The following is a 12,429-nucleotide window of genomic DNA, read 5'->3' as shown; positions in this document are numbered from 1 at the left end:
CAAGTCTCCAAGGTTCCAGACTAGCTTAGCAAGGTGGAGTGTACAACCATGGGTGGTGATGCTGTCAGCGCCTGAGGTGAGGAGGCGCTGACGGGAGCCAATCAGGATAATAATAGGTAAGTTTTCTTACCTAGCAGTAAGTAGGAAACCGGATGTTAGTCGATTGGTGGATCGCTTTTCCACAGGCAATAATTCAAAAAAATAAGTACAAATAATTTGGTTCCTCAATCCACCACTGTTTGTGGTACCCTGCTGTGCTAAATTGCCTATACAATGTACAGTTAACTAACTTTACAGTCTATTTTGTGAAACACTTTGAGACGTTGCAAAGATGTGATAAGACGCTATATCAAATGCAAGGATAATAATAATAATAATAATCCTTGCATTTGATATAGCGCTTTTCACGTCGGGAGGACGTCCCAAAGCGCTTCACAGAACACACTGTAAAGTGAATTGACTGTATATTTGTGGGCGAACGCGGCAGCCAATTGCGCACAGCAATGTCCCACAAACAGTCGTAGATTGAAAATGACCAATTTAATTATTGTTTTTTTTTTGGAGGGATTATTATTAGGCGTGTGGAGTAAGGAAACTTGCCCAAGGTTTCGCCCTGCCTGGAATTTATTATTATTACAATATAAATCATTGGTATAGATAATAATAATTCTTGCATTTGATACAGTGTCTTATTATGTCTTCAAGACATCTCAAAGTGCTTCACAGAATATACTGTAAAGTGAATTGACTGTATATTTTGTGGGTGAAACACAGCAGCCAATTGCACACAGCAGTGTCCCACAAACACTCCTGGATTGAAGTGACCCATTTATTATTATTATTTTTTTGAAGGACTTATTATGCCCGGAAAAGCCAATCAATTAACAACCGGGTTGCTACTCACTGCTAGATAAACAGAAACGTGTGGAGTAAGGAAACATCCCTAACATTTCACCCTGCCGGGAATCAAAACCAGGTCTCTAGCTTGCGAGGCGAGTGCTCGAACCACTGAGCTACAGGACTCCACGTCTTATGTACTTACTTCATCTGAGCCATCGGAACAGTCGTGATCTCCATCACATCTCCACCTGGCAGCCACACAGCGTCCATTGGCACAGGTAAACTCATTCATAGAACAGGAGCGAATTGCTAATATTTCACAAAAATAAGTATAAGAATGCATTTAATGAGGAACAATTTTACTTAATTACACAACCGGTTCCATTTAATCGCTGTCTGTACCGCTTTAATTACACAAGAGTAAATAATTAATTTAATGTTCTTATTTTATTTGGGTTTTAATTTAATTTTAAAAAAAGAAATTCCAGTGTCAATTTTTTTATTTTAACTGGACGTGGGACTGTCACACCAGCATTAACAATTAAATCTCAAATTATATGGTTTCAGCAAAGTGAGTGAGAATCAAATTTAAAAGGAACTTAAAAATGTTGATCAATGCTGACAGTGCCAAACGGCTAGATTAATATGTAAATACTGTAATATAAATTGTTGCTCAATTTAGCAGATCTAGTGTTGCAGGATGTCTGTTAAGCAATTTATTGGCTAGGAGACTGGTATCTCATAAAACAGAACCATAAAGCTTATAAGCATAGACACATTTTGGCTCATTGTGTGTGTTGTTGCTGCCTTTTCCACTGAAACTATCTACTCCAAACCTATTCCCTGTTCCTCCCCCAACACACTATTATTTTCCCGCAATTATATACCTAATTGACCTTTAAATGCGGTGTTGGATTTTTTTTATGGTTAAGACCTATGAATTTGAACCACATTCAAAAATAACAAAATCTTCTAACGTTCCTCTTTGTCATGTGTCTATGTTCAAAAGTTCTGTTTCTTAATTTTATGGCAGGAATCTACAGATATATATGAGTGGTTTATTGGCATTCTAACATGCTGTCTAACAGCTGTGAATCTGCCTGAGTGTTCTCAAACTCATGGTGTGACATCCAGTGACATTGGATTGCCCGCGCCCTCAATTGTCATTACTAATGCCAATTGTAGCTGGAGGGAACAGGCCTAAGAAAGTGCACACATTTCCCCAAACATGACTATGTGAGAACAGTCAAAGAGGGCAAATATAACCAGCAACGCACTGCCTTCCATATTTAACATAGAAATAGACATTTTCAGCACATGAAAAGGCCATTCAACCCATTGGGTCTTTATTTCATACTTTCAAAATGACATTGATTTTTTCATGTTGCTACATTTGGATCAATCAGGCCCATAAGTATTAATGCATTTATTACATTATCTCAGACATACACCCACCTAGCTTGGCACCATCAGAACATTTTAAATTTCTGACTCTTGTCTGTCTTTAAGTGCTGCCTCACTGAAATTGCTAGATTAGTGCCAAATAGCATTGAATCAGAGGGTAGTTTTGTGTCACATTGACAAATTGGATTAAAACTCATATCAGTCCTAACCGAGCTGCCAGAACTGGGAAAATGTTAGGAATAAGATTCCTGATCAGAAAGGCTAAAGGCAGATTGCAGACCCATTTAAATATTTAGAAGACACGAATATCAGAAACTCCATGCCACATGGTCTAGTGATGGCCTTACCACATGTCTCCTCATCAGAATTGTCTCCACAGTCATTGTCGTAATCACACTGCCAGTGTCCAGGAATACAGCGATTGTTTTTACACCGGAACTGATAAGGTTCACAAGTTCTTTCATCTGAAAAACATTCAAATGGGCTGATATTTTATTTTATTTTATTTCCTCCTCAGTAAAGGTGAGGATTATTGAGTGCTGAAACACATTTGTGCATGGTTCACCTTTAAATTGAAATAAACCGAATCAGCTTTTTAAAAAAAAACACATTAGAAACAGACCTGCACTGGACACCAAATATCTGTCAACTGTCAGATATTGGTTGGTGTATTTCAGGTGGGATCTGATATCTTTAGCCATTGAGAAAAGCAGATATCAGTAACAGATTACAATTGAACTGCACAGTTGGCTTCAAAAGCAATGTCAACACCAGTCCCTTGGTTCAAATTCACTATTTACATTGTTAATAAGAGTCGAACCCTAACATTATCTCTGGGACAATGCTGTAACAAGATAGTCTCTTTTTGCATTCAAACAACAGCAAAAAATCCCAAGAACTAGAAAGCTTTGTAACTGAAAATGTCTGCGCTTCAAAAATATACTTTCTTGGTTTTAATAAAACGCTGCTGCCATCATTAGCCCTGAAATCTATGGAAAAAATAAAAGCAAGGCATAGAATCGGCATCCGATTTGGTGTAAGTTCAAATTGCTTTCACTATCATGCTAACAAATCTTCCACCCCACCCCCATCAAGTTGCCTTTTTTCCGTATTTAATTATTTATAGCATATTCCTATACTTCAATCTTCTGGTTATTCAACACAAAAACGTGTCCATGGATTGTATACTTTCAGCAAGCAAACAGAGATTATTTATTGCATTATCTCTTTGGCATTTAGTTCCCCTCAAAGCTCCAGAATTTATCGTGCTTTTCTGATGCATTATTTATCAATTGATCCCCAGAATCAAATTTCTGAATTAATTCAACGTCACTGATAATCAAAAGGAAATTTCATTCAGAACATTGGGCTTTCCAGTTTTAATGTCAGCATCTTTGCAACAAGGTAGCTTTTGAATCTTGTGGTGCACAGGGGCTTGAAAATCATCTGCTCCCAATATGATGACAGGAATTACTAGTTTTTTTATTATGAACGTCCACAATGAAAATGAAATATTGTAGTTGAAGTGAGGCGAAGTGAAAATAATTGTGCAATCATCCAAACCAGTAGATGTATAAAGCCCATTAGTGCTTCCCCAATACTGAAAAGCGACAAACTTGTAAGCAAGGACAGAAAACAATCTATAGTGCATTTATGTCATTTGTGCCATTCAAGTTTGCAATCTATGCACAAGCTCAAATTTCTAGACAGCTACTGTATCTAAATAAGACACAGCATTGTGGTCATGATGCTGTAAGAACAGCTTTATTTTCAATGAGTGCGATGAGCATGAAGTTTGACATTAATTCAAAAATTGGTGAATATTGCAGTCAAACTACATTGAGAATTCATCAGATAAGCTGAAAACAAACTGTTCTCCTTGAGCTTCAGGCCTTTGTTCCCATTTGTTAGACTGGCATTTGAAATGCAGCAAATGGCTAACTGTTGGCAGGCCTGAAGTATATCATAACCCTATTGATGGTTGCTGGTGGAAACAATGTTTGTCTTCACAGAAGCGGTGTCAAATTGGAAACAAGCAGAAGACAGACTAAGGCATACATTGTGTATCTGCATGAGGTCTTCCAGGAACCCGTAAAGGATCTGCATGTCTTTGTTTTGCTATCACATATCAGAAAAGTGTTATTTGTATTTCCACTGACAATAGAGATGAGCTTCATAGACAACCCTGCTTAGGTTATTCAAGTTATTCAAGATCCTCATCCTCACCTACAAGGCCATTCTACCTCTCCTACCTCTCCGACCTACTATCCCCCTACTTACCTGCCCGTACCCTCCGTTCCTCTGGCTCCGGTCTGCTCCACATCCCCCGCTCCAACCGCCCTACCATCGGTGGCCGGGCCTTTAGCCTCTTAGCCCCCTGGCTCTGGAACTCCATCCCCCAGTGCCTTCGCCGCTTCCTCCCTTTCCTCCTTCAAGGCCGGTCTCAAGATCTTTCTCTTTGACTGTGCCTTCAGCTCCCCTCTTGACTCTCTACCCCCTCCTCGCTCCCTCCCTTCCCTCCCCTCACCCTGACCATTTCCCCCCTGCTTGGGTCCTGATCCAACTGAACAGCGCCTTGGGACGTCCTCCTGATGTGAAAGGCGCTCTATAAATGGAATCTTGTTGTTGTTGTTATCTGAAGTAGACTGCCAGATCACACTTTTTATTACATATCAAGATTCTGATCACATGGAGGATTCACAGTGAGAGGCACAGATGTCGGGTATCTTTTTCTATGTGAAGGCACAAGAAGGAAACTGTAAGAGCACAGTCTGTTAGCTGTGCATGGATTTCTTAATAAACCAGCTTCCTCTCATGAATGTATTTTCACCCTCAGTAAAGCATCAAGTTTTTATATCCTTCCCCAAAGATGCCATGAGAAAAACTTCCAACCTGAAAGGAATTGTATTGACCCGTGTGTGAACAGCCTGGAAAAGCTCTATGAATCTTATCCCCTATAGCCTCCTTCAAGTCCCGCCTCAAGACCCTCCTCTTAGACCATGCCATCGGTCACCCCCCTTCCCCTCCCCTCCCTTTCCCCCCCAACCCCAGCACGGGTCTGAAATGCTGTACTCTGTCCAGCGCCTTGGGATGTCCTCTCGACGTGAAAGGCGCTATACAAATGTAATCTTGTTGTTGTTGTATATGCAACATCAATGAGTCCAGGAAGCACTTTTCTCAGTTGCTATCATTCTAATTCCCTCAGGTTTAAAACATAAAGGGAAGAATGTTAGGGAAACCTCAATAATTTAGCATTTTACTGAAGTCCGAGCCTATTTACTGTGTGGAATTCCATGCTTAAACAAAATTGGAATGACTTGTTTTTAAATTTCTTTCCAAGGTGCAATGCTGTTCTGAAGGACATTAAAGATCCCATGGCAGTACTTGAAAAGAGAAGGAAGTTTCTTCAGAAACTCAAATTTGACAGAAAGCAGCCTGATCAATCTGTCTAGTTAGATGATTTCTGCATAGGTGTCAGCTTGGCTCAGTGGTGTCCTCTGAGTCTGAAGAGTGTTGATAAATTTAACCTCTGTGGTCATTATCCAGACTGACAACATCCAATGCAGTGCTGGGGGGCATTGGATTGTTAGAGGTCCTTCGGATGAGACATTAAACCAACGTCTCACCTGCCTAAGAAGGGGTGTATCATGTGTGCATCTAGCTGACCACTGAAAGATTGACTGAGGCAGTTCCCTTGGAGATAAAAATAAGAAAAGTGTTGAAGTAAAATGATTCTTTTGTTCGAGACAGAATGAGCTGGAAATGAAGGATTTTGATGAGCAGCTGAGACAAGCGTACTTTAATTGAATTCACTGTGCCAGATGACTCTGATGTAATGGATTTGATGTCTAGGATTTCCATCTGTGGCACTATTCACAAAACTGAAAAGATTAAAGATGGATATGCATTGGCCTCCAGAATATATGGTCACTATAGCGAAATCCTGTGAAGTGCTTTCAGATATCCTCCCAGTATGAAAGGCATTAGACCAAATGCAAGAATGTTTATTTTCTACAATTTCAGTAATAGTGGGTTATTTTTGAAAGCATTTGAACATTTTCCCTTGCATAATTCACATTTTTGTCGCTACTTCATGTTGACTACAAAATGCACTTTTTTTAAGGAGTTTAATTTCTGACATCCAAGAGATTCAAAAGTGAATCACTCCATGGTGCTTAGAAAATGCAACTATCTAGTGAAGATTTTTTTTTTCTGCAATGAGCAATACAAACTGCAGACAATATTTCACTTCATTACAGATGTTCAGAGATATGACATCGCGATGAAAGAAAATAAGTTTCCCCACAAATAAGAAAAGATGTCATCATGTAACCAACGCAAAAAACAATGCAACGTCTAGATATTGTGTAATTTATATATATTGTGCTGGAATTGTCATGGGCTGTCACAAAATATTATTTATACTTCCTCAAGTAATAAAATGAAAACTGATAAGGAGATTTAGTGCACTTGAGCTGGGTATCATCTGTGAAAATACATTTCTACCACTTTTATAGCTTCCTATGGCTTCTTGTTTTTATGATTTTACCAAAGGAAAATATCAATGGCAAGCTATGTGGTTTTAGATGGTTAGACTCCAGCAGTTACCCCAATGCAAACTCTTGGGTCCCTAAGCCTTGGCTCTTGCTGCCCTGCGCCTAATACTATCCAAAATTAGGTAAGCAGGAAGCATCCCTCCAGGGAGAGAGTGCACCTTCCACTCTAACAATCTATCTCTGGGATTTCCATGTGTAGGTGGGATGCAGGGAAATCTCAGCTTGATTTGGATACTCTTAAGCATGGTGATGGGTTTCCGTATGTGTCAGACACCTGGTTGACCAAAAAAAAAAAAAAAAAACACCCCCAGAAACACCACAATTATTGAAACCTGAAGAACGCGACATAGTTCAATGTGCACAATGCTTAATTCTTTTCCATGAACATATTTTTTCCTGTGTCTGCTGGCAAGGCCGAGTGTGACTTGTCACTTCACTGCCAGTATCTATCATAGAGGGGCAAGACTGGTTAGTTGGTCACACTTGTGAGACTGAGTCAGAAGGTTGTAAGTTTAAGACAGGTTGGGAATTTCAGCATATAGTCCAGGCTGACACTCCAGTGAAGTGCCTGGGGAAGCACTGCATTGTGAAAGGTTCTGTCTTTTAAGTGAAATTTAAATCAAGGTCCTGTCTTCCTGTTCAAATGGACATTCCCAATTGGTGTCCTGACCACAAATTTCCCAGATAAGATTGGTCATTCATTTCATGGATATGTGTGCAACATTGCTGCGTCCAAATTAGCTGTCATGTTCACATACAAAATCCAGTGACAACACATTACAACATACCTTGTGAAACATTTAAGATGTTTCAATGAGGTAATAAGGTGCTATGTCAAAGGCAAGTTTTATTATTATTATAATTGTATTTTACAGATTGTTCCCTTTGCAGTAATATTAGTTATAGATGAATTATAGTACAGGTCTGGCTCTTGTACAGTGAAACCTCTTTAGTTTCACACCAAAGCTGCTAAATTGTGCTCAGTTATCCCCTTAAGGTAAAGGAAAGCTTGCATTTATTTATTCTTGTGGACTATTTAATTTCTTGTAATATCTTCCAAGCGCGAATATAGCAGAATGAAATACCAGTTAAACAAAAGCTAACTTCACCGATTACATCTGCAGGCAGTATTGAGATTGAGAAAGTAATAGGAAATTGAACCCAGGCTAATGACTTTAGCACTGTGTAAATATGGGAGCTGTTCCAACACATCTACTGCTATAAGTCAGCATTAACCCAGTCGAATCACAATCTATGTTGCATAGATCATACTGAATGTCCCTTAATCAATATGACACCACAATCTGACTCATGACAAATTGGGAGCAGTGGTTTTTGACAGAGCAGCCAGAGTATTTGACATTGTTAAGACATACATCTACCTCTTAAAGCACTCTGGAGGAATTGTTCTATTGCCAGCAATTCTGCTGCTTAGCAACCCACAGACCCTGTGCAACACACCCTCAGTGCCTTCATACTCTTTCTTTAAACATCAATTGGCAGCGCCGGTATTGATTTTTCAAACTGTTAAATCATTGGAATTGCGAAGCTTTGAGACATTAATTATGAAAATTATATACAGTATAATTTGTTGTGGACATTTATGCTTTGAGAGTGCAATGACCCGGACCTATCATAGTCAAATGGATACCATCCTGCAAGTGATTTTTTCCTTGGAGAGTATATAGAGTTGTCATGTTCTACAATGAAAAATCTCCGCAGAGTCAGTGATATTGGGTAGAGCCAGTGCAACCTTGCTTTGGCCATTGCTGCCCACTGCTCCTATTCATGCATGCTGCACCCCTCTTCCTTTGCTACCGCAGCTATTTCGTTATTATTATTATTAGTATTATTTTCAATCCATGACTGTCCATGGGGCACAGCTGAGTGTAATTGGCTGCTGCGTTTAACCCACAAAGTATATAATCAATTCACTTTACAGTATACTATCACACACACACACTCACATACAGAAATAAACACACACACACACACCCGCATGCAGACACCCACACACACATAGACAGACACCCACATGCATCTCACATACACTCACTAGGGTGAGGGGGGAGTGGAGGGACGGAGACAGAGAAAGAAAGGAAAGAAGGAGAGGGGCAGGAGATACATTTTGTCAAGAGTGTGTTGGTCACCCTCGTGTCTGTCTGTCTGTCTGTCTGTCTGTCTGTCTGTCTGTCTGTCTGTCTGTCTGTCTGTCTGTCTGTCTGTCTGTCTGACGGACGAAGTGGGGGAAGCACGGTGATCGAAAACAAGGTCGAAGAGGAGTGTTTTGAGATGGGTCTTGAAGGAAGCAAGGGAGGGGGCGAGGCAGAGGGACTGCAGGATAGGGTTCCAGAGGGTGGGTGCAGAGTGGCAGAAGTCTGCCCACCAATGGTGGGGGGTGTGAAGCAGGCCAGAGCCCGCTGAGCAGAGGGGTTTAGGAAGTCGCAGAGGTATGGGGGAGCAAGGCCATGGAGGGCTTTGAAGGTGAGGACCAGGATCTTGAACTATATCCTCTGTGTGATGAGAAGCCAGTGGAGTCCGGTGACGATGGGGGTGATAGGGTTACAGAACCCGGTGCGGCAGAGGACACGGATTGCAGAGATCTGGATGATCTGCAGCCTATGGAGGTAGGCAATGGGGAGACTGACAAGCAAGGGGTTTGCATAAGTCAAGCCTCGATGATATGAATGCATATATGAGGGCTTTGGTGGTGTGAGTCAGTGGCGGAGCTGGGTGATGTTGCGGAGGTGGGGGAAGGTAGAGCGGATCATGGCACGAATGTGGGTTAGAAAGGATAGTTGAGGGTGAAATAAGACCCCAAGGTTCCGGACTGGTTTAGTAAGGTGGCGTGTGCATTCATGGGTAGTGATGTTGTGAACACCTGAGATGTGGAGGTGCTGATGGGAACCAATCAGGAGAACCTCATTCGTCAGTACAGCAGTGGTCCTGAAGTCAAGGGTGGAGGCAGAGAGGTACAGTTGGGTGTCATCCCCATATGTGTAAGTTGACTCCATGTCTGAGGATGATGTCACCAAGAAGGAATATATAGATATTGAAGAGGAAGGGACCAAGGACAGAGCCCTGAGCAATGCTGCATGAGATCGTGTAGAGGCTAGAGGAGAAATGGTTTGTTGAGATGAAGTGGAGGTGGTGTGAGAGTTATGATCTGAATCATTCAAGGATAGAACCGTGAAGGTTGAGATGATAGGAGAGGCGGTGGATGAGGATAGCGTGATCCTTGGTGTTGAAGGCAGCAGAGAGGTCAAGGAGGACGAGGAGGCAGAGGGAGCCCTGATCGCAGATGGACAGAATGTCATTTGTCACTTTGACCAGGGCTGTTTCTGTCCTGTGAGCAACACGAAAACCCGATTGGAGGGGTTTGTAAAGGGAGTGGCGGGAGAGGAAGGAGCGAAGCTGGGAAGCAACGACTCATTCCAGGACCTTGAAGAGGAAAGGGAGTTTGGAGATGGAGGCAGTAGTTTTAGAGTAGATCCAGGGAGGGTTTTTTTTAAGGATAGGAGTGATGCTGGCCATTTTTAAAAGGGTGGGAACGGTACCAGGGACTGGGAGAGTTTTATGATGTCTGTGAGTCAAGGAGGTGGAGCTGGGAGGTAAGGAGAGGGGTAAGGATGAGGTCGAGGGAACAGGTGGTCGATTTCATGCGGGTTATAGTGGTGGTGAGAGAGGAATGGGAGACAGGTTCAAAGGTGTTGAGGGAGGGATGGGTAGGGGCCGGGGTGTGAGGGGGAGATGGAGAGTGGGTAGTAAACAGAAGCAGCTGAGTGGATCCCCTCGACTTTGGTTTCGAGGAAGTCCAGCATCGCCTCGCAGCTGGCATTGGAGGTGTGGATGGGTGAGGTGTGAGAGGGTGAGCAGAGGAGCCAGTTTGTGATGGAGAAGAGGAGCCTGGGGTTGTCCTTGACATCTAAGATTGTCTTGGAGTAGAACAACAATTTAATGGAGGTGGGGGCAGAGAGGTAAGATTGAATAAGGTTCAGCCAGATCTGACGATGGACCGTTAAGTTCAATTTAAACTGGGTGCATTTAGCAGCACACTCCTATGCTTTAAGGAAGTGGAGGTGGCTGGTGTACCATGGTTACTTACGTGAGTTGGAGATGGATTGGGAACTGAGGGGAGCAAGGGAATAGAGAGTGTTGAAGAAGGAGCTGTGGAGAAGAACGATTGAGGAGGATAGGTCATTGTGGGAGGAAGCCCAGATGGGGAGGAGTTCAGATGACTCAAAGGCAGCGGAGAGGGAGTGGGGGGAGATTTTTTTCCAGGGGCGGAAGGAGATGAAGGTGAGTTGGGTGGGGAGAGGGATTGAGGAGTTAAGGGAATGAAGTGATGGTCCAAGATCACTTTGTTGATGATGGTGAAGTGTGAGACAGTGAGGCCCTGAGAGATCATCAGGTTGAGAGGGTGACTGCGGACGTAGTTGGCAGAGTAGATGTGGAGGGAGAGGTTGAGGGAGGAGATAAGGGAGGAGAAGTCAGCAGAGGTAGAGCAGGAGGGGGTGAAGTGAATGTTGAATTTGCCTAGGATGAGGAGGTGTTCGGAACAGAGGGACAGGGAAGATAGGAGGGTGGAGATGTCGGGGAGGAAGGTGGGGGAGGGCTTGGGCAGGTGACAGATAAGGAGAATTTTGAGGGAAAGGTTGGAGGGGTGATGAAGAATAATGTGCTCAAAGGAGGGAAAGGTTCCGGAGGAGTAAGGGGATAGACCGAGCGGGGACTGGGAGATGAGAGCCACACCGCCACCACGGCGGTTAGGTCGAGGGTTATGATGGAAGGTGTAGCCGGGTGGTGTAACCAAGTGGGAGTAGTGGAGGGTAAAGGACAGGGGTGGGAGCATTTTGGGGAAGCAGTTCAGGTTTGTGGACCCGAGTGTCTATTAACAATAAACACCTATTATTATTATTATCACTACAATTACCCTGCATGTATTGGCAATTTCCAGCTCCTTGGCAACTCTTACCTTTTGGGACCTTTCGTGTCCCAACTCTGACCCACCTTTGCGCGTTATGGGCTTCTCTTGCCTCAACTTTTCCTATCCTCTACCCACTATGCCAACCTTCTTATGCCTCTCTGTGTCCCTTGGCCCTTCACTCTCTCTAGACAGTGTTCAGTTCTCTTCAAGTTCCAGACTCTTCAACTTCCACACAAATTCTGAGCTCTTCCAAGCTCTGGCCACTTCAACCAAGAGGGCAGTGAGATTATAATGTGGACAGACTTAAAATTGTGGATCGCCTTCAACTATGCCTTTCGTTAACATTCGCCCAAAAATGCAATCAATTCTCTTTCAAATATATTCTGTGAAGCGCTTTAAGGCATCTCAATGACATGGAAAGGCGCTATATGAAATGCAAGGATTATTATTTATAGTCTTAAATCCTCATCCAGTTTGTGCCAATGCATTTGTCAAGCACTTTGGGATATTCTGTTATGCTTAAGGCATTATGCAAATGCAAGACCTTGTCCAATTGTTTTCGATTGCTCTTTATAATTACTATAAGTCATTCAGTGTTGCTCGATGGAGTTGCAATGTGACCAACTACAATACTATACCCAACGGAGCTGGGAGCTTCAAGGTTGGGCTGGATTGCAGGTAAAGGACTTTAGCTGTGGAGTA

General features: G+C 42.6%; 1 protein-coding gene across 1 annotated transcript in view; it reads right to left on the bottom strand.

Moving 5' to 3' along the window:
• The window catches only part of LOC103180487 (low-density lipoprotein receptor-related protein 1), a 552,054-nt gene that overhangs the window by 50,716 nt on the left and 488,909 nt on the right, over positions 1-12,429 (bottom strand). The window contains exons 68-69 of the mRNA XM_042336207.1: positions 2,592-2,708; positions 1,043-1,149 (exon numbers count right to left, since the gene is read on the bottom strand). Coding sequence (XP_042192141.1) covers positions 1,043-1,149; positions 2,592-2,708 — 224 coding nt within the window. The remainder of the gene's footprint in view (positions 1-1,042; positions 1,150-2,591; positions 2,709-12,429) is intronic.

This window comes from Callorhinchus milii, unplaced genomic scaffold (assembly GCF_018977255.1).
Source record: "Callorhinchus milii isolate IMCB2004 unplaced genomic scaffold, IMCB_Cmil_1.0 Scaffold6, whole genome shotgun sequence".
Classification (NCBI taxonomy): Eukaryota; Metazoa; Chordata; class Chondrichthyes; order Chimaeriformes; family Callorhinchidae; genus Callorhinchus; species Callorhinchus milii.
This window is presented reverse-complemented; position numbering and strand designations above follow the sequence as displayed.